Source organism: Notolepis coatsorum (assembly GCF_963971535.1).
Source record: "Notolepis coatsorum genome assembly, chromosome: 2".
Classification (NCBI taxonomy): Eukaryota; Metazoa; Chordata; class Actinopteri; order Aulopiformes; family Paralepididae; genus Notolepis; species Notolepis coatsorum.
Genome location: NC_140166.1, coordinates 184,701,870 through 184,725,287, shown reverse-complemented (window position 1 = coordinate 184,725,287; position 23,418 = coordinate 184,701,870). Strand labels below are relative to the sequence as shown.

The window sequence follows — 23,418 nt, the reverse complement described above, 5'->3', positions numbered from 1 at the left end:
TAATGGTTTCCAGCACAGACTGGGAGCCATTAAATGGTCAGTTGGGATCATATCTAGCTAGAGAATAGAGGTATATGATCTAAAGAACATCGGGTGGCCACCCGTAACTTGATGACGGGGATCAATATGTTAATGGTGATTAGAATTCACCAAGCCCTCTAAGGGATGGCTGGATTGAATTGACATGTATTGAATCTATGCACCTGCACCCTAAACCATATGGAACCACCAGAACCAATTGATGTTCCATGTATTCTGACCATTTCCTGTACAAATGTACAACTAGCTCTTGTGTATTGTCTCGAGTGAAGTTGCTTCTTGAATTAATTTTTTTTATTATTTTTTTTTGTGAACAACTTTGACTAAATGAACGTGCTGGGTCTACCAGAGGGGATTATTTCCTCGTTATGCAATGTTTTGTGTTCAGGGGTGGTTGGGGAAATGAAACCTGTGTGAATCTGCATCTCCTTTGCGCCACCCCTGCTAGTTTTGGATGGGTATGTTTATGATTTGTTGCAAATGTCACACAATGTTTGTTCCTGTCAGATTAAGTGGAGATGTGCTGTCCCTCTGGCTCCCACCCTGTACCTCACTCTACCTGTGTATGTGTCCGTCCATCCCTATTCACCCATGTCACATGACATGACTGGAGCTAGCATTATGACCTCTAACCTGAGTGATGTGCTCCCAGGCCTCAAGACTGAGAACCAATAAACACTCTGCCCTTTTTTACTCCAACCATCCACTTCCTTCTCATGTTTGTGTTTTTGATACATTTTGAGTTTTGTATGTGGTTTGGTTTTAAGGACCTAAGACGACATGTGTGAGTAGCTGGCTGTGTGCTAGTGACTGACTCAAATATATGGGTGTGTTTGCACATCAAAGTCGATGTGTTTTAATGTTTCATATGATATAGATAGATAGATAGATAAATTATAAGTAAGTAAAAACGCCATTATATTTATTTATTAAAAAAAAAAAAAACACTGCCTTGTCACAGTAGGTGTATGTAGTAACTAATATGACTGTTAGTCAACAAGTCTTGCTGGAATAGTCAAATGGATTTTCAGTCTGCCTCACTCCCTCTCAGTAGTTCGAGGACAAAATAGTCTTGCCACTGAACTATATATAAGCCCAGAGGCTGCTACGTGAGGCTTGATATTTGACAATGACATTCACTTAATCATTCTGTATCAGGTTCCTTCCCTACACAATTGTTTTAATGATCCTCATAATGCAGGAGCGCCACCTAGTGGCTCAGTTAAGACATGACAATGTCACTGTCTAGGAAGAGGTTCGGAAGTGGACACGCCAGGCCGAGGAAGGGATCGAAGGAAAGGGAGCTAGAAAGGGGATGGAGAGAGAGATGACGAACCGTTCTGCAAACGGTGAACCAAATTAAAATGATACATTTAATTGCACACGAATATTGCTGACAACTGTGACGTTTTCTCCTGCCATGGCAAACTGCAAGTAAGGTAAGGAGCTCCGAGCCAGCCAACACGACATTAAGCGACGTGCCACTAGCTAACGCTTGCTAACCCAGCTCGCTAACGTCATGTAGTTACAGGAGAGGCAAGGTGTGCACAGGTTAGCCGAGCTAGCTAGCTCAGGTCAATGCAGCAGCTTGTTTCATTACCAAATAAATTATTATGAAAGTGTCGATGCAGAAAGCAGCCAGCGTTAGAACACGTCATCATGAGGCTGGGCTTTCGGGGCAACGTTATTAGAAACGGTCCGTGTTGTCGGCCACCTCCAGTAACTAGGTGCTGGACGTGTTGTGCTGTGAAGCTCGTCACGAAAGACCGAGAGCCGCGAAGAGGCTGCTGCCTGCGTGGCCATCAGCCCCCATGTCTGCTGCTCGGTCTGGGGTGTAAAGTGTAAACTGGCAGCTCTAACTAGCCAACAGTAGCCACCTAACATAGCTCATAGCTAGCTACTGTATCTCAACCTTTTCAGGTGTAAAACGTGTGATTAGAAATGAGAATCAATCAATCAAGAACTGAACATTCTAATGATGGTGATTTCTGAGAAAACATTGAGGGGGGGAAAACATTCATCCGAAAGGGTTACATACTCTCAATTTATTTTGAGTCACATTGTGGCAGTTGTCAGTCTGAATCTTATTGATAATAACACATTTGTGGCACATTTCAAACCGTTGCAACTATCTTTTCTAAGTACCCGCTGCCAGTGCCCATGACTCGAGAGTCTTGCTAACGTTCGAAACTGCTCCACCACCCATATGAATGAACCCCTCTGCAGAGCAGCAGGACTAGAGCTTGTTCTGCTTCCCTGGTAATGGGCAGAGTCTATGTAGACAGACTCCCAATCCCAGTGTCGGAGAAAGAGAGAGATTCTTGATTGATTGATTGAAAATTGTATTAACAGATTGCAGAATGGGTACAATACAGTACAGCTCAATACACACAAGTATTAAGGGGATGCAGACCAGAGAAAGACTTTAGTCTTGTTTACATGATCAGGGTCCCCCATTTTCAATTCATCATGGCAGATACACAGTACTGTTACATCTAGACATTTATGACATATACCAGATCTACAAATATACAGTACTCTTTGTGATACAAAAAAAGAGTATATACATTTGAGGGGGAAGAAACTGTACATTGGAGGAGGTTGGGTAGGTGGGGTTGGGGGGAAACTGTACATTGGAGGTGGTGGGGTTTGGACATTTACAGTGGCCAGTTTTGAATTGCAGTCTCCCGTAGTTGCTCCTTTAGAGAGGTTTTGAAGGTGGGTAGTGAATGATTCACATTCCTTTACAGCTGTGGGTAGGGCGTTCCACATTGTTGTTGCATAATTGCGCAATGTGTTTAGTCCCTTGTTTGAGCCGAATCTGGGTTTAACATGATTTGTGGAGCTCCCTCTGGTGTCGTGGTATTCACTGACCTTTGGGAAGTATTTTGACATGTACATGGGTACCTTAGTGGTGTAGTGTATCTTGTAGACCAGGCCCATTACAAGTTGCTGTACTCTGTCGTCTACTCTAAGCCATCCTAGGTTGTCAAAGTGGGCAGGGGTTTCTTTACTTTCTTACCTGAAACAAGAGAGTTTGAATGCTGGTGATGGTGGCCTGGGTGCCAGACTGCTTTCATATAGTCTTACCTATTTAGCAATTGTACATACAGTAAATTGACTACAAACAGTGTTGTGAATAATTTAAATAGATATTTGGGACAGAACATGCTTGACTCGGTTGTTCAATAACGCTGTAGTGCTGAATTATAAATTGTGTCCTGGGTACATACACAAACCGTAGTCACACTACCACCAACAACAATAATAGAAATTAATATCAATCTCCCAACATATCTGTACAGGGTAACTGGGTATCTCTGACTGTAGATTCAAAAAGTACAAGACACACAGACCACTAGACCATGATGTACCCCTGATTTAGTTACGTATGCTTGGGAGGCTTCCGCTGAATTGCGGTGCTGGGTCATCGTCTGCCCTGAGGGGAAACGAGCAATAGGGGCAGAAAATCAATCAATATGTTCCCTGCATGTTATTAAAGGTAGGTCTTTCATCTCCAACCCTCTTTCCTCTCTCCCCGTTCTCAACTTCCCTCCTCCTGACCTCCCTTTTCCCCCCAGACCTTCTCTCGATCTCCATCTCTCACTCCCTCCCGCCGGAGGATTGCTCCAGTGAGAGGCAGGACTCCTGTCCTTCATAAGCGTGTGCCTGGTGGCGGGCAGACAGGGGGCAGTCAGGGAGGCCATGCGTCAGGGGTGAGGAGGGTTCGCTGCGGCGGACGGACAGAGGGCAGGGGTGAGAGGTCGGAGCAGGTTTCTGAGGCCATGAAGCTGAAACAGCGCGTGGTGGTGCTATGTGCCGTGCTGCTCCTGCTGGGCCTGGCCAAGATCTTCCTGCTGGACGGCGGGGAGGGTTCGGCAGCCAGTCGACGAGATCTCCGCGCCTTCCGCAAGGTCAGTACTTACTTGTGTACGTTTGTCCATATGTGAATAGGTGTATAGTAATGCACATACGCATGTGTTTTCTCTGCAGTATTATTCTACAGTTAAAAACAACTAAAACATTCTCATGTAGATTCAGGAAGGTCATGAACACAACAGTTTCCACATTTTACACACAGAATCTGCAGTATATACATGCCTGCCTGTGTGTGGTTTTATACCAGATGGAAGCTGGCCTTTCCCTGTCTCGTGGAGCTCGTCTCACCCACACCCTTCAGTCCCCATGGGAGATTGCGAGCCAGTGGGTGGGCCCCAGAGAGGTGTACCCCGAGGAGACTCCTGAGCTGGCTGCCGTGTTGACCTCTCTCAGCAGTGCCAGGATAGAGCGAGCGGACGTGGGCTACAAGGGCACCCAGCTCAAAGCTCTGCTAGTGCTGGATGGGGGACAGAAAGTGGTCTTCAAACCCAAGAGGTCAGATATGGGTCTATGCAAAAACACACACACTAGGCTTGCCGTGGTAGTCTGTGATACCGGGGTTACTCTGTGTTAACTCTGTGTTCAGTACATTACTTGCCCACCGGTGTATACTTTTTTCTAATAGAAATAAACCCCATTTAGTTAATTTTTGCACATCAGTGGCCACTTATGTAAAAAAAAAAATACTAAGTGTGTTACCACGCAGAGAGCAGAGCTGGTTTCCAGGTCTGTGCAGCAGAGGTGCAGAGTTTTTCACTTCTAGAGTACATTTAATGTGAAGCAGAGAAAAAGGTTCTAGAGACGAGACAACATGACCGGTTACTCAAAGATGGCGGAGGATTTGGCAATATTTTGGATTTAAACCCTGCAGCAGCTCAACTGGAGAGGAGCTCATAGGACCAGTCCAGACAGGTATGTTTGTGCGGTGCGCTAAATAACAGCTACTTTAATCCGACAATCAACTGATAGAAGATGAACGGAAGGTTAGTTTATTTCTAGAGATGTCCGATATTATCGGCCGATATTGGCATTAAAATGTAATATCGGAAAATGTTTTTTTTTACCTTTTATATACCCAGGCAAGCAAGTAAGAACAAATTATTATATACAAAAGCAGCCTGACCAAAAAGCTAAATCCTTTTGAGGGAAGGGGGGAGGCTGCAACAAAAACAAGGTTATGTACTTGCATACAAGTAAATAAAATGCAAAATTACAGTAGCAATAGTATACTAGGAAAATTACAATAAATAAGGGAGAGAGAAGGAGAGGGAGAGTGAGAACCAGTGGGAGAGAAGAAAAGGGGAGATGCACAGATAATGTTTACATTTAGAATGTCTTGTTGAATGCATCCAGTGAAATTAAGTAATTGACCCATCAATGCATACTTTTATTTTCAAAAGTATGCATAATGTTGTGTTAATTTCATGAATTCAACAAGAGATATGCAATGTTAGTTAACTGAAATTATTTAAAAAAAAATTGGGGTGGGGAAACCCTGCATATATTGGTATCTGTTGATATTGGTATAGAAAATTAAGAATTGGACAATATCGGTATATCGGATATCTGTAAAAAAAAAAAAGGAAAAAAAAGCCACTAATCCTATTTATTTCTAAATTAGATTCTAACGTCAACTCTCTGTCAAAAAAATGGATACTCATTGAAAATGTATAAAAAACGGACACAGTGGATCAATGTAGCCACATAACGTTAAAGATCAAAGTAAGCGCTCCACAGATATTGAGCATCATTTTGTAAATCTTTTGTAATACCGGTGTCGTCATGTGTTTATTATCCATGGGAAATTTCACATCACAGCGGCAACCCTAATACAAACACGCACTCGCACCTTACTCTGTACGCAGATTCCAGTTGTTCCTTTTTTTGTGCCCCAGGTACAGCAGAGATTATGTGGTTGAAGGGGAGCCATATGCAGGCTACGACAGACACAACGCTGAGGTGGCTGCCTTTCACCTGGATAGGTACGACAGCCTGTATAATTCCCTATCTCTGATATGACAGTGAATTAAAACAGTCTTTATTTAAGTGACCGTAAGACATTCATGCCTCTGTGTTTTGTTCCCCCACCTGGCTGCCAGGATCCTGGGGTTCAGGAGAGCCCCTCTAGTTGTGGGGAGGTTTGTTAACCTGCGCACCGAGATCAAACCTGTGGCCACCGATCAGCTTCTGAGCACCTTTCTCATGCAGGGTTTGTATCACCATCATGTGTTGAAAGTCTGTGACCAGTGATGCCAGTAACGCGTTACTAAGTAACGCGTTATTGTAATCTGATTACTTTTCCCCGAAAATAGTAATCTAACGCGTTAATCTTTAAAAGCCAGTAATCTGATTGCAGTTACTTGTCCAAGTGGCTGTGCGTTACTATTTCGTTACTATCTCATCATAAATTCATAATGCAGGCGGAATGCAGTATTTTATTTCGTTTTCGACAGTCAAAAATACATTTTGAGCTGTTTTTCTTATTTGGGAGTGACGTCGTGTGGCAGTGAAAGGGTTAAATACACAAGAATGTGTCCCGCGGCGTGACTGGACCCTCTGTCTGTGAGTGACTCTGCTTTGGTCCAATCACATTCCCCATCCACAGTCTGCGAATCAGGCAGAGTAGGGCGGGTCTTCACAGCACGTCATGTGACATATGCGCCAATCGTGTGACAGCAGGGCTCCGTCGTTACAGCCTCGTCTGCACGGAGAATTCCACCCCAAAACGCTTGTCTAAACGCAAAATTAAAAGTGGAACCGCAAGACGACTTTTGCGGTTTCTGTTCAGACTTCCATCCCAAAACGCTCGTCTAAACGTAGCCTCAGTCACTCCTTCACGTTTGTGTCAGCTAAGCCGGGTGAAAAAAACATTCATATGCGGAGGAAACAAAATACTGTCTACCGCTAAAAACAGCACATCCAATTGCATTGAAAGCATCTGGAATCACAACACTAGCCGACGCTTCGACTAGGTACAGGAGGACTCGGAGGTCCACCAGCCAAACAGCAAAAGAGAGAGATTGTTTCTTTCCCTTTTGATTAATGTATATTTGATGGTGGCAGAGCAAAAGCTCTTATTTGCTAGATTTACAGTTAATTTACATGTTAAAGAGAGACTGATTGTATGTTTATAGAGAGACATTTATAAAAACAATTTAATAGTTACAGTTGATATAATTGAATAGTTCAGCCTGCATTTGTTAGATGTGATACACTGGTTTTGTAAAACCACTGGCTGGCTGCTCTAATGCTGTGAGCATCATAGACTGTTGCTTTACCATACTTGATGGTACAGAAGCTGAAGCACTAGTTTAACAATTTACGTTATGTGCAGAGAAACAAGTTAAAAACAATTTATGCACTTTCAATAAAGCGTTTAAAAAAAACTGTTGGGGGAACGACGACGACTTCGTAACCTAGTTACTTTCAAAGTAACTAAGTTACTCTGATAATCAAGTAATCAGTAAAGTAACTTAGATTACTTTTTAAAGGAGTAATCAGTAATCAGATTACCTGTGGCATCACTGTCTGTGACACACCTATACACTCTCACACACACACACACGCACACACACACGCATACACACGCATAGCTGAGTCCTGTTTGCCGTGGGCGTGCCGGATCCGTCCAACATCGCTGATAAGACAAAGATTGTGGGGACAGACAATTTAATCTCAAGGGGGTTCTGTTTTTAAAAGAGCTTGTGAAATAATGGACACCATGAGAACCAACCTCTTTTCACATGGCTGTTGTTTGGTATTCATCAGCCGTGTAGTATAGTGTGTCGAAGAAAGAAAAGGCTTTCTTCCTCCGATGCAGCCATCTTGTTTCTCCCACCCATAGCCCGGTAATTTTGAGCTGCTCGTCTGCCCATGAACCAGCTGTGGTAGACGTAACGCTTTTTGGATTAGAGGTGTGGTACTGTAACTCTCAGTGGGCTGAATTGAAAAGCTAATATAACCTACAAATTGTCTACACATCCGGGGTTCGCGCAAGGTCATTGAAGTGCTTAAGTACTTAAAAAAAAAAGTCAAGGCCTGGAATTCCTTAAACAGCCCATTTTTTAACAAGGTGCTTTAAAAGTCCTTGAAATTCAAATCAACCATTCGCATTGAATGTTTTGTTCATCCATGATCAAATTGGTCAGAATCAAGAAATTGTTTTTAAATAAAATTAATTATTATAAATTATTTTATTAATTAATAAAATCTGACGAGTCGCTGTCTCGTGCGCTCCAACTGCTTTTCCTCATCTCTTCGCATGTGATGCTCTAGCTGGCAAGCAGGCCAAGAAGATGCTTAAAAAAAACGGCATTTAAAAGCTAATTGTATCCTTCGAGTAACATCCTTGAAAATGAAAAAATAGTGCTTGGAAAAGTACTTAAAAGTCCTTGAATTTCATTTGCAATGTCTGTGGGAACCTTGACACATGTAATGTGTTGTAAATAAAATATGAGACTGCTAGTTCACAAGTCTGTATATGACTGAAGATTTAGAATGCTAGTATCATGGGTTGACAGCATGAGAAGATGGTTGTTTTTCTTTTTTTGACTATCGATTTTCCAAATATAACATGACGGTAACAAACAATCATGACATTGTGTTGACCCCTTCATCCCTATATATAAATGCAGCCATTTCATCCCACCCACCACCAAGGCATGGTACATATAAGTACAGACTAAAGTAAACAGTCCTGTCCGCCTGTATCAGTTCCGCAACCGTTCCTATTTCCGGGGTAGGCCTGATTGGCCCCGACAGGCACGTGACCCGCCGCGGCCACGCGGCAGCCCCAGGACGCGGCAACGAGGCTGCTGTGGTTCACCGCCGCTTTCCGCCTTCAACGCCGCAGAGTTACCATACGCTATACAATATACTATGCAATGTACTAATATACAATACAGCTCACTTTTCCCACTTCAATGACAGAGCCGCTGTTTAATAATATTGTCGCGGCGGAGCTCCGTCGCGGCAGCATTATGTAGCAGTAATCCCCCCCTTTTTTTACCATCAACAACTAGCTCAATTGGTAACGCTGCTTGGCTGTGGATCCTATGGTCCGTTTGTGACAAGTTCGATTCCCTTAATTAAAAAAAATAAATAAAAAATTAACGTGCATTGCACTATAGCGTATTGTATATTGTATGGTACAGTAACGGTCTCTGGAGCGCAACATTAAGAAGCATTTGCACTGCAACGCATACACCTTACTGTAAAATGTACCTCACCCCATTTCTGCTTTGCACTATAGCGTATTGTATATTGGTACATTGCATTGTATATTGTATGGTACAGTAACGGTCTCTGGAGCGCGCCAGCATTTGCACTGCAACGCATACACCTTACTGTAAATTGTACCTCATCCCATTTCTGCTTTGCACTATAGCGTATTGTATATTGTATGGTAACTCAGTTACTTCTATTCTGCATCGAACGCTGTACATATGTCTCTATACTATTTTATTTCATACAACAATGTATGCCTTTCAAATGTTAAATGATAAATGATTGCATGATACACACTGAAATAATCCTGCGCTCGCGCAATACAATATACAATACGCTATAGTGCAATGCACGTTAAAAAAAATTAAGGGAATCGAACTTGTCACAAACGGACCATAGGATCCACAGCCAAGCAGCGTTACCAATTGAGCTAGTTGTTGATGGTAAAAAATGGGGGATTACTGCTACATAATGCTGCCGCGACGGAGCTCCGCCGCGACAATATTATTAAACAGCGTCTCTGTCATTGAAGTGGGAAAAGTGAGCCGTATTGTATATTAGTACATTGCATAGTATAGCGTATGGTAACTCTGCGGCGTTGAAGGCGGAAAGCGGCGGTGAACCACAGCCACAGGGTCTTCAAACATCCTTCAGACAACCTTCCTTTTTACAGTTTTCATCTAATCAAATGCCAAGATCCCATTTTATTGTCTGGTATTGCTAGATCCAATTATTGCTTTGATATTATTACTAGAGAAGAAGAAGACATCTTTATTTGTCATAAAGACTTCTTCTAGAGAATACCAGCCTGGTATTGATCTCAAACCCCGCCCCGGGCCTTTCCTTGTTCCTCCAAACATTTGTCAGGGGGAAGCAACAGTTGTGATTGGAGTATCCCGAGAAGAGTGCATGGTTTGAGATATCTGTGAACCTCTCGTCCCATGGCTTGTTCTAGTGAAGTACCAGTGTGTTTGTTAATATAGTCTCTCTCTCCCTCCCCAGGTAATAACACCAGTGTGTTTGTTAATATAGTCTCTCTCTCCCTCCCCAGGTAATAACACCAGTGTGTTTGTTAATATAGTCTCTCCCTCCCCAGGTAATAACACCAGTGTGTTTGTTAATATAGTCTCTCTCTCTCCACAGGTAATAACACCAGTGTGTTTGTTAATATAGTCTCTCTCCCTCCCCAGGTAATAACACCAGTGTGTTTGTTAATATAGTCTCTCCCTCCCCAGGTAATAACACCAGTGTGTTTGTTAATATAGTCTCTCTCCCTCCCCAGGTAATAACACCAGTGTGTTTGTTAACACTTTGGCTGCCATGGGTTAAATTCATTATCAACCGTAGGTTGCCGGCTCTATTTGTCTATAGAGAAAGTCCCCTTCTTTGCAGGGCTATAACTTTTTAAATTCTATTGCTACATTGCCATTATTAGGGCCCATTCAAAGTCCTATATGTATTGTTCATTGTGTAGCAACGTTAAACTTTTTCATTCACATATTCATAGTAAAGTATGGTCTAATGTATAAGTATGTTTTCATCTCTTTCTGCAGCTTTCTCCAGAACGTGATCTATAGCCCCAAATACATTATATTGATGATGCAATACAGTTTTATGGCAATCAGCGCGATATAAAAAATTCCAACTAGACGTACTTCTAGAAGTTACTACACGTCATCTGATGTTGACCGGATGGGCTAGGGGGCGTTTATAATTCCGTGGGCAGCGTTATACCAATCATCTAATGTGGGTCAAATGTTGATAATAGCAGTTAGTATCGAAGACGGTAACTTTACACGCTAAAACTCACCCCAGTCTCCGCGCGCCGTTGGGCGATCATCGTAGAGTAGAAATGTTATCATTATGGGATGTAGATTTACCCGGTCCATCTCCAGCTTGTATAATGGTATATACGTCCAAATCATGTTGTTTATCGAGTTATTGGCAATCGATCGCTATGTAGTGTGACGAGCCAGAGTCCCGGGACATGTACCGAGTGCCCGGAAGTAATACGGCCGTCCAGCACAACCTCTACGGCACTTCCTGTTAAGCGATTGCGCCGATCGGCCACCAGATGGCGCTCCTGAACCGCCAGAGAGCTCAGTGGGTCCTCCTGGTGGATCTCAGGCCAGCGGAGGGGACATATGAATCCGATCCCAGATTTTTGAAATATTGATTGCTGTAAAGCGTCTTCGGCAACTTGAGCATGGCCGGGAATGACGTGTTTAAGCGTTTCCCGGCACCCAAAGTGTTAATATAGTCTCTCTCTCCCTCCCCAGGTAATAACACCAGTGTGTTTGTTAATATAGTCTCTCCCTCCCCAGGTAATAACACCAGTGTGTTTGTTAATATAGTCTCTCTCTCTCCCCAGGTAATAACACCAGTGTGTTTGTTAATATAGTCTCTCCCTCCCCAGGTAATAACACCAGTGTGTTTGTTAATATAGTCTCTCCCTCCCCAGGTAATAACACCAGTGTGTTTGTTAATATAGTCTCTCCCTCCCCAGGTAATACACCAGTGTGTTTGTTAATATAGTCTCTCTCTCCCTCCCCAGGTAATAACACCAGTGTGTTTGTTAATATAGTCTCTCCCTCCCCAGGTAATAACACCAGTGTGTTTGTTAATATAGTCTCTCTCTCTCCCCAGGTAATAACACCAGTGTGTTTGTTAATATAGTCTCTCTCTCTCTCTCTCTCTCCCCAGGTAATAACACCAGTGTGTTTGTTAATATAGTCTCTCTCTCCCTCCCCAGGTAATAACACCAGTGTGTTTGTTAATATAGTCTCTCTCTCTCCCCAGGTAATAACACCAGTGTGTTTGTTAATATAGTCTCTCTCTCCCTCCCCAGGTAATAACACCAGTGTGTTTGTTAATATAGTCTCTCTCTCCCTTCCCAGGTAATAACACCAGTGTGTTTGTTAATAATATAGTCTCTCTCTCTCTCTCTCTCTCTCTCTCCCTCCCCCCAGGTAATAACACCAGTGTGTTTGTTAATAATATAGTCTCTCTCTCTCTCTCTCTCTCTCTCTCTCTCTCTCTCTCTCTCTCTCTCTCTCTCTCTCTCTCTCTCTCTCTCTCTCCCTCCCCCCAGGTAATAACACCAGTGTGTTTGTTAATAATATAGTCTCTCTCTCTCTCTCTCCCCAGGTAATAACACCAGTGTGTTTGTTAATAGTCTCTCTCTCTCCACAGGTAATAACACCAGTGTGTTTGTTAATAATATAGCCTCTCTCCCTCCCCAGGTAATAACACCAGTGTGTTTGTTAATATCGTCTCTCTCTCCCTCCCCAGGTAATAACACATGTTTCTATGGGAAGTGCTACTACTGCAGAGAGAGCGAGCCAGCGTGTGCAGAGTCGGAGCTGATGGAGGGATCTTTAACCCTGTGGCTGCCAGATGTCTGGCCCCTGCAGAAACACAGACACCCCTGGGGACGCACATACAGAGAGGGGAAGCTAGCCAGGTGGGTGTTGCTTTCTGTGTGCGTCTGGCTTGTCGAGTGAGCATCTAGCTTCTGCTTAAAAGAACACGCCAACATTTTGCGAAATAGCTTACTGTCTTCTCCAGAGAGAGACAATAATAATAATAACTTCATTTTATATAGCGCCTTTCAGACGACCCAAGGTCACTTTACATAGGGGAAGAAGATAGATACCAGTTTTCTCTCTGTGCGTTCAGTAGAAGGCTATCTGGCTGCACATTAGCCTAGCTTAGCACAATGAATTGAAGCGGACATGGCTGGTTAGCCTAGGCATTGTCCAACTAACACCTCTCCCGAATTTCTCATTGTGCTAAGCTAGGCTAACGTGCAGCCAGATAGCTTAGAAACCTCCTGACGTATCTTAAACCCTTAATGATGCTCTATATTGAATACCAATTTGTATAAATATATTTCAATAAACTACTGAATATGGCGTAGCAGCATCTCGACACCTTAACCCTCCAATAGGCATTTTTGGACCAGAGGGACTTTTTCATAGTTCAGGAACTGTTGCTGGAAGAACAGGCTTTTTGTTGTGTTTGCGCTGCTGAAAGTGAGGATGATCGTAGTTCCTGAACCCCATCTTGTGGGACTCTTTTAGCTCCCGTCTCAGGACAGGGGCTCTTATCTCCTGTCTCAGGACAAGGGGCTCTTTTAGCTCCCGTCTCAGGACAGGGGCTCTTATCTCCTGTCTCAGGACAAGGGGCTCTTTTAGCTCCCGTCTCAGGACAGGGGCTCTTATCTCCTGTCTCAGGACAAGGGGCTCAAAAAAATACAAAAATTGTATCTCTCTTTTTCCGATTTTTCTCTGTTTTCTCCCCATCCCAATTTAGTCGTTGTGCCAATTTCCCCCCCTCCCCTACCTGGTTGTTGTGCGCATGTTCTCCTACTGGTCGGTACAAGGGAACCCTGAAGTATCCGCACGCTTCCTCCGACACGTGCGGCGACAGCCAGTGGCTCTCTTCTCTTCTCACCTGGCAGCGAGAGCTCTCATTGGTGAAGTGTAACGCGTGGGAGGTCACGCTGCCTTCCTCAAGTCCTGCCTCCGCTGAGCAAGCGCCCAGACCTGACCTGTAGGCGTCGCTGTCCACAACGCCAGTTTCCCACCCACGGCTTCCCTCCCCCTAACCCAGCCAAACGAGTTAGTATAGCGATCAGCCCAAGCCAAGGCAATGCTGACTCCGGGAGTCGAGACCGCAGTGTCTTGCATTGGTGACGAGCGCAATCTCCGCTACGCCACCTGACCGCCGGGACAGGGGCTCTTTTAGCTCCCATCTCAGGACAGGGACTCTTTTAGCTCCCATCTCAGGACAGGGACTCTTTTAGCTCCCGTCTCAGGACAGGGACTCTTTTAGCTCCCGTCTCAGGACAGGGACTCTTTTAGCTCCCGTCTCAGGACAGGGGCTCTTTTAGCTCCCGTCTCAGGACAGGGGCTCTTTTAGCTCCCATCTCAGGACAGGGACTCTTTTAGCTCCCGTCTCAGGACAGGGGCTCTTTTAGCTCCCGTCTCAGGACAGGGGCTCTTTTAGCTCCCGTCTCAGGACAGGGACTCTTTTAGCTCCCGTCTCAGGACAGGGGCTCTTTTAGCTCCCGTCTCAGGACAGGGACTCTTTTAGCTCCCGTCTCAGGACAGAGACTCTTTTAGCTCCCGTCTCAGGACAGGGACTCTTTTAGCTCCCGTCTCAGGACGGGGACTCTTTTAGCTCCCGTCTCAGGACGGGGACTCTTTTAGCTCCCGTCTCAGGACGGGGACTCTTTTAGCTCCCGTCTCAGGACGGGGACTCTTTTAGCTCCCGTCTCAGGACAGGGACTCTTTTAGCTCCCGTCTCAGGACGGGGACTCTCCCAGCACAGAGGAACCATGAGTGACTCTTTTAGCTCCCGTCTCAGGGCAGGGACTCTGCCAGTCTCCCAGCACAGAGGAACCATAAGTGACGCAAGTGTACGGTGACTGGTACAGACGTCAAGTTTATGGTGTCAGACCTAAGTGTGCTCAGCTGTGCTCAGCTGCACACAGTCCGTAGCATTTTTCCCAGCGAATCTCTTAATTACATCAATATTGTGCTGTCAGAACAGCCTCGTATTTGTAGTGTTTAAAGGTCGCTATTGGCCAGTTTAGCTTATCCTGTTATCAACCAGGAAAGGCTTAGTTGTAACTTGATCATTATAGTGTGATCTATGCACGAAAATTATTCCTTTTTCCATTGGATCTCTTAGTTACAAGATTTTACCGGAGTTCTCAGGAAAGCAACCAAGCTTTCTCACTACACACCCAGCCATTCTCCTTCTCATGGTCAGCTTGCATCACTTCAGCATTCCTATTGGCCATGTGAATGCAAACAGAACTAGACATTGTCACATTACAGGGCGTCGCCACCAAGTCAAATAGGAACATGCCCTTGCCAAACTCCATGAGACTGTAAGGATCTATGAGTGTGGGAAAACTATCAATGTGTTCATTCAAACCAGTGTGAATATTGTCAGCATAAACACCAGGGAGATGTACAACGACCAGCCCGCAAAGTGCACATTACAGCCAAATAATATCAAGCCCAGCTTCACATATTACATAATCGGCACCAGATAAATGCACAAGCGATCAACACAGTATGAACATCACCACAACGGGTGCCGAGGTCACCAAACGCACAATAAAAATTGAACTTACCGTGAATGGATACTGCATTGATTGATGACATTGGAGCATTGATTTATTTTAGCTCATAGCAGGTGAAGCCCCAAAAGTCACTACATGAGTGTTTAAATGAGCTCCAATGAAGTTAGCCACCTGCTGGTCTCCTTTAGACGCCTGAGGAGGCCCTTTAGACACCTGAGGCCCTTTAGACGTATGAGGCCCTTTAGACGCCTGAGGAGGCCCTTTAGACGCCTGAGGAGGCCCTTTAGACGTATGAGGAGGCCCTTTAGACACCTGAGGCCCTTTAGACGCCTGAGGAGGCCCTTTAGACACCTGAGGCCCTTTAGACGTATGAGGAGGCCCTTTAGACGTATGAGGCCCTTTAGACGTATGAGGCCCTTTAGACACCTGAGGCCCTTTAGACGTATGAGGAGGCCCTTTAGACGCCTGAGGCCCTTTAGACGCCTGAGGCCCTTTAGACGCCTGAGGAGGCCCTTTAGACGCCTGAGGCCCTTTAGACGCCTGAGGCCCTTTAGACGCCTGAGGCCCTTTAGACGCCTGAGGCCCTTTAGACGTATGAGGCCCTTTAGACGCCTGAGGCCCTTTAGACGCATGAGGAGGCCCTTTAGACGTATGAGGAGGCCCTTTAGACGCCTGAGGAGGCCCTTTAGACGCCTGAGGAGGCCCTTTAGACATATGAGGAGGCCCTTTAGACGTATGAGGAGGCCCTTTAGACGCCTGAGGAGGCCCTTTAGACGTATGAGGCCCTTTAGACGCCTGAGGAGGCCCTTTAGACGCCTGAGGCCCTTTAGACGTATGAGGAGGCCCTTTAGACGCCTGAGGAGGCCCTTTAGGGCCCTTTCTCACTCACCCTATTCGTTTCTATTTCGTTCCGTTCTGCCCGTTCCGAGATCTGATGCGAACTCCCCCCCCCCCCCCCTCTCCCCCCTCTAGTTTGTGTACACACTTCAGTCTGGGTGCGCTCTGGGTTTTGTTTACGGTTTGCGTTTTGAGCTTGTAAGCTTGCCGTAGTCGATGATGTCACGCTCGAAATGTAAACACAGGAAGTGTTAACACGGAGACTGGAGAATGGATGTTGATATAAAGAAACAAATAACTAATAAATATGAAGTTATATTTGAACCTCTGTTGTCAAGCCTTGTCAATATAACCCACCCCCCTTTTCTCACGAATGGAACTCTGTTGTAGAGTCCGCTTTTGATCGTTTTGCAGGGTTAACAATAACGCTAAGCTAACGGCTACCGCTAGTTAGCTTAACCTTTTTTTTTTTTAAACTTTATTTTTTAGCGTTTATCGCTTTCCTGGTCAAGCATGACCGACAGTTGCAGGGTGAAACGGGAGAGAGAGCAGGGGGAGACATTCGGCAAATGACGGCGAGTCCGGGAATCGAACTCGGAGTCAACCAGATCCGTGACGCAGCACGGAGTCCCGCGCGAGCGCGGTAACATGGTGTGCTACTGGAGCACCCCTAGCTTAACCTTTTACTAGTAACATTGCTCGCATCGATTATATTGAATGTCATTGATCTACTGGTCGACCGAAAATGTAAACAGGAATGTCTTAACACGACTGCGGACTCTGGATGTTGATATAAAATGAACAAATTGCCAATAAATATGAAGTTATATTTGAACCTCTGTTGTCAAGCCTTGTCAATATAACCCACCCCATTTTATCACGAATGGATGGTGTTGTAGAGTCCGCTTTTGAGCGTTTTGAGCGATCTACTGGTCGACCACGGCCGACTGGTTGGGCACCACTGGTCTAATAGAAATAAATGCATTCAAACAAGAAAGTATAGTATACAGCAATGGCTAACGGCTAACGCTAGTTAGCTAGCCTGTTCAGAAGCTAACATTATCCCATCGCTTGTGGCAATTATATTGCATGTCATTGATCTACTGGTCGACCACGGCCGACTGGTTGGGCACCACTGGTCTAATAGAAATAAATGCATTCGAACAATGTATAGACATAGCAATGGCAAACAAAATTTATGACGTTATGTCAGCACCAGGCGCCACGCCCGTGAAAAGGTACAAGCTCGCAAAGCCACACCCCCCGTTCTCCCGGGGGCCGAATCCGAGACCACCTCTGCCAGCTGATCCCGTTCAGCGGGGGGTGAAACGAATCAGCGCCGTTTCGCCGTTTCCCCCCCCCCCCCCACAAGCTGCCGCGCAGCACGAGAGGCAGAGAAAAAAAGAACGGCCTGTCACTCAAAGTGCTTATGGGCGGAGCCAGGCCATAACAGCCTGAAATCTTGAAGCTGAAAAATGATGGTTTTGAGTACTTGATTAGAAATATGCAAAAAAACGTACAGATGTCTTCAATACACTCACAGGAATTGTGTAAAGTTGCCCAAATAGTGCTAGGAATAGCAGTACATGTCCCCTTTAAATGATGGCTATGGGTCTAATACACTTGTCGATTATCAGTGAGTTGCTTGCAGTCAACATGTACAAAACGGATTGTTTTTTCATCGGTACATTTCCGTTTAATACCGTTTTGAATACGAGTATAGTTTTGGTGATTTCTAGTAATTCCAGAGAAAGACGCGATAATAGCCCTTTAGTGGAATACACAAAACACGGAATTTTTCGGCTGATTATCGAATCTTCCTGAAATCAACGCTAGATCATAATTATTATCCTTCCTCGCGCACGCATGCAATGTTGTTTAGACCGGCGCGCCGCTCCCCCCCCCCCTCCTCCCACCCAACGGAAAACAGCCACACACACACAGATACAGCGTCGATCGGGTACAAATACATATCAGATCAACGATTTATATATGATGTTCTTACCTTGTATCTGATGTAATGCAAAAGAGATAATCCAATTATCTGATCGCCATTTGAAGTACTGGGTGCGGAGGTCAGTGTCACGTTCTACAGCATTGCATATGAGGGGGGGGGGGGGGGGTATATCGCAGATCTATCGTTGAAATCAGGTTACCTCGCCTGATTATTTAAACCACGCCCGCGTGGCTTGGATTGTCCCAGGAAAAAAACTATACAATTCCCAGTGGAGTGCAATACCAGCCGGAAGGCGTAGGGGGCGGTATTTGCCCTTTTGCGAGCTCAGACCCATTCCCAACGATAACATCAGGCTGGATGAATGAAAATGAATGGATATCGCTAATAAAATAAATAACGATTAAAAGCCGACTATACTCGTGATTGGCGCTCAAGTGATGGCGAGTTAACCCGACTATCATCGGGTCTGGCATCCAATGTGTTAATTAGGCACAAAATCATGAAATTGGCAGATACACAAAAAAAATGAAGTGCTTCAGCACAGCACTATTTTAGATGTTTAGTGCTGTCAGAGCCATAGGTCTTCCTCATATACTCCGCCTTTTCCCCCGTTCTAAGGTACATTATATTACAATTACAGTTCTGAATTAATTTACAGAACAGTTCCGAATTACTTTACAGAAAAACAGCAATAAGTACGTCTACTTGTAAGTACGTTTTATTTGTTTTAGGCACAATAAATAATAAGAAAGCCCAGAGCAGTACTTCACTCTTAATACTTTGAGTTTCAAAGTTCACACGGCAGGAAATATATTCAATCAACTCAATGGTGTCTGACAGTTCTATGGCAATTTTAAAAGAGTAAAATTAAATAGAATAGACAATAAAATGGTGCAATAGTGCAGTGGAATTAAATGGTTATTATCTACAGTACAACAATCACAAGCAGCAGAGTGTATTAAAAGGCTATGGTGAAGAGGTACGTTTTAGCTCCAAGAGGAGTTAACTGACCAGAATCTCTCTCTTGTCCCGGACATTGAAATCTTCCAGGACACGTGGACCTTTGCCTTTCATAGTCCAGGCATTCCAGCTCTTTGATCCACCAGTCTCCTTTGATCAGCGTGCATGCATGTAAACACTAGGTGCGTGCAGACTGAAGAATTTGAGTGGCGGACAAACCTATGCAGAGACGAATACTGAGGTCCGCTATTGCATCATGCGCATACCCCAGCAGAATCCGGTCCATGTATGTTATGTCTGGACTAGACTTTAGATGTAGGTATAGGACTTTAAATAGAGGCAGAGTTTATTTATTTATTCATTTCACAAATCTTAAATCCACAACAGGAAACCCTGATATAGAAGTTGTTTACTATAGGTGCCTCCCAGCTTTGGACGACAGATAATAATTTAACATTTGGAATAAAAATATTGATAACTTGCATACAATCTTGAGATTATTTTTACTAAGTAAAATAATGCACCCGCCTAGCTCAATTCACTGAGGCCGTGTCCATACGTATACAGACATTTTTGAAAACGTTGTACTTTCTCTGTGTTTTGGCCAGATCTTTTGTATTGTTAAAAACTCTGTTTTGCCTGTATACTGTATGTGTGGACGGGTGAAACGGAGCTAAAACAAGAGTTTTTGGAAAATGATAACATCATGACCAATGCCCCTGTCCACACGTATACAGATTCCTTTGTCTTGTTGATTAAACAGATTCTAGATTGTGTGATATCACAACAGGAAATCCAGTCCCATTGCCTGGCCCCATTGTGTCCGAGAGCCTTCTCTACAGCCTCAAAGCTTAGGCATAAGAATAAGAGATATTGCTTATGGAGCAGTACTTTACTTAGTTGTGTGTTCCTCCCCTTTATGTATAAACTGACCTTCCTTCTCTGTGTATTGGTTGTCTCCATGTAGATGGGAGTATGATGAGAGCTATTGTGAGGCAGTGAAGAAGATGCCTCCATATGACGCAGGTCCCAGGCTGCTGGACGTCATCGACACGGCCATATTTGATTACCTCATCGGTAACGCTGATCGCCATCACTACGAGAGTTTCCAGGATGACGGGGGAGCCAGCATGCTCATCCTCCTAGACAATGCCAAGAGGTGAAGCATATACCATCAATTATTTACATCATATTGGTTTGAGTTTAGACATCCTGATCAGGCTCTGTGACTTTAACATGTTTCACTACCGGCTAGGGATGGCTCATAAAAATCCAATAACCCAATAATCGTTTGCTGCGATCAAAGGCGTTGTTTTAATTGAATTAGACATTTTTAAATGGAGGCTTGGCTCAGAAGGACAAACAGAACAGAGATGCTGAGAGGGAATTGGCCAATGAGCTGCGTCGTCTGGCGGCCACTGGCAACAGACAACAGCTAATTCTTGGCAGACGTGTGCGGTGTTAGGGGTAAGGCTCCCACATACTTCCTTCAGCAAGCCGCATCCGCCAGTGCGCATTGGTGCACGTGACGTCATTTGTGTAATGGCCCCAATGCGAGGTCCGTGCGGACGAGCGTGCTGATGAGAATTACAGAAATTACGTCACGCGCACCAATGCGCGGATGCGGCTTGCGGAAGGAAGTATGTGGGAGCCTTTAGGGACGTGTGGGCAGTGTACTATTCCAGGCCCTGATGTAGTCCAGACGTGTGGGCAGTGTACTATTAAAGGCCCTGATGTAGTCCAGACGTGTGGCCACTGGCCAGTGTACTATTAAAGGCCCTGATGTAGTCCAGACGTGTGGCCAGTGTACTATTAAAGGCCCTGATGTAGTCCAGACGTGTGGGCAGTGTACTATTAAAGGCCCTGATGTAGTCCAGACGTGTGGCCAGTGTACTATTAAAGGCCCTGATGTAGTCCAGACGTGTGGCCAGTGTACTATTAAAGGCCCTGATGTAGTCCAGACGTGTGGCCAGTGTACTATTAAAGGCCCTGATGTAGTCCAGACGTGTGGCCAGTGTACTATTAAAGGCCCTGATGTAGTCCAGACGTGTGGGCAGTGTACTATTAAAGGCCCTGATGTAGTCCAGAGGTACATTGTGCAGAAAGTCTCCACAGCACTTTCATTGTCCAGGCCTTCCAGCTCTTTGATCCACCAGTCTCTTGATCTGCACGCAGAGCCAATATTGTGCACAAACGTTGCGTGCGGCCAGAAGAATCTGAGTGGCGCACGGACAAGCCTATGCAGAGACCAATACAGAGGTCCGCTATTGCATCATTGTAGTCCGCCACGCAGATCCCAGCAGAATCCAGTCTGTGTATGTTATGTGTTGACTAGCCTTTTAGAGTTTATTTATTTATTCCACAAATCGTAAATCCTCAGCTGCCTGTTCCACTAGTATCAACCGGTGACTTTGACTCCTGCTTCAATCCAACACAGTATTTCTAATCAGTTATGTCTTTTAACCCTTTCACTACCACACTACCAAATGGTTAATCCTTGCACTGCCACAACACAGAAGGTTAACCCTTTCACTGCCACACGACAAAGGGTTAACCCTTTCACTACCGCACTACAGACGGTTGACCCTTTCACTACCACACTACAGACGGTTAACCCTTTCACTACCACACTACAGAATGTTAACCGTCTGTAGTGTGGTAGTGTAAGGGTTAATAGAAAAAGGAGCAGTATCGGGGACCCCTAAGGTATTATGGAGTATTCACCGGTTATTAAACTCATGACATCATCGGTGTTACCGGTGACACCGGACATTTTACAAAATGACGCTCAATATCTGTTGAGTGATTACCTTGATGATTGATCTCTAACGTTATGCAGCTACATTGCTCTGTTGTGTCCGTCTGTCTGCGTCTGTTTCTTAATTAATTTTCAATTATGAGTATGTCGAGTATCCATCTGTTGGACAGACAGAGTTGACGTAAGGTTCTAATTAAAAAATAACCACTGGTGGTAACTACTTTCAAAAAGAAAATGGTTCATTTCTGTGCAGAGTTAGAGTAGCTAAAACATTGGAAAAGCACAACGTTATTTTCCTCTTGTGACTTGTTTACAAGATCCAGTGATGAGGATCCAGCTAAGTTTAACATTTTTTTTATTTCTTGAATATAGTGGACGAATGGGCACTCTAAACATTCTGCTGAGTCGAGTGTCCTGGACCATATTCACTCTACTCCATAGTGCCATGTATCATACCAGTGGAGTGTGACTAATATGGTGGGATAGCTACCGTAAATTGTGTGGTGCACTTGTCTCGCTTAAATAGTTTTTCTCTTATGTACTGCAGCTTTGGGAACGCGGCCCTCGATGAGAGAAGTATCCTTGCGCCACTCTATCAGTGTTGCATGTGAGTATTCTGACACAAAATGACAGATGAATGCATGGTGACTTTGACTCGAAGCTTTTGTTATGATTTTGAAATGGAATCTTCTCCTTCTCACATTCTATTTCTGTATCTTTCATTATGCCTCTCATCTCCCTCTCTCTCTCTCTCTCTCTCTCTCTCTCTCTCTCTCTCTCTCCCCCTCCTTTTCCCTCCCCTTCCCCCAGGGTGCGTGTGTCTACGTGGAATAGGTTAAACCTACTGACAGGTGGTGCTCTCAGTGCAGCCATGCGTCAGGCGTTGGCCTTTGACCCCATTAACCCTATCCTGGCAGAGCCACACATGGCAGCCCTGGACAGGCGTCTGTCTGGCATCACAGCAACTGTGAAACAGTGCATGGAGGCACAGGGCCCCGACAACACCCTTATAGAGGATCGAATGAACCTACCCCATCCCTAGATTAAAGATGAGGAAGGAAGAGAGAGGGGGGGGGGGGGGGGAATGGATGAGAAGGGACAGGACTGTACTTCTCGTGCCTCAAGAAAGGAGCTTGGAGAAATTGGAGGAGCGTTGGCAGAGACGGGAGCATCGCTTCCCTATTCTTCAAGAATGAGATGGGGGGGGGGGGGGGGGTGAAAGGATTGACAGGGTGGACATGAGGACTTCCTCCCCTGTTCTTTCCTGGTTTGTCACATGACGGACACTACTGCGAGAGGATTGGAGGAGAGCTGGACAGAAGCGCTCTCCTGTCGAAACTACTGGTTTAGAAGCATTTGAGCTCCTCTGTGGATCCCTACAATATATAACCCTTCCCTCAGGACTCTGTGCACGAGGAAGGTATCTGCTGTATACGTGAGAACCCCCCCTCCCCTCCTCCTCCTACTGGATGTGTAGTGACAACACGCACAACACACTCCTCGTGCCAAAACCTCCCTCACTCTCAAGATGTTTCCTTAACACTTTCATTGCCAGCCATGCGGTGCGCCTTACCCCCCTTGAATGCCACCACCCACTTCAATGATAGAGCTCTCATATTTGCAAACGCATAAACTATGTCTTAAATTATGGCTATGTGTCTAATC

General features: G+C 44.9%; 1 protein-coding gene across 1 annotated transcript; it reads left to right on the top strand.

Moving 5' to 3' along the window:
- The first annotated feature begins 1,313 nt into the window (after positions 1 to 1,313).
- On the top strand, positions 1,314 to 22,829 carry fam20b (FAM20B glycosaminoglycan xylosylkinase). The gene is made up of 9 exons (XM_084309102.1): positions 1,314 to 1,478; positions 3,621 to 3,953; positions 4,166 to 4,413; positions 5,814 to 5,900; positions 6,018 to 6,127; positions 12,436 to 12,607; positions 19,963 to 20,154; positions 22,301 to 22,360; positions 22,564 to 22,829. Exons 2-9 carry the CDS (start codon positions 3,825 to 3,827, stop codon positions 22,793 to 22,795), a joined length of 1,230 nt encoding a protein of 409 aa, XP_084165228.1. The 5' UTR covers positions 1,314 to 1,478; positions 3,621 to 3,824; the 3' UTR covers positions 22,796 to 22,829.
- The last annotated feature ends 589 nt before the right edge of the window (positions 22,830 to 23,418 follow it).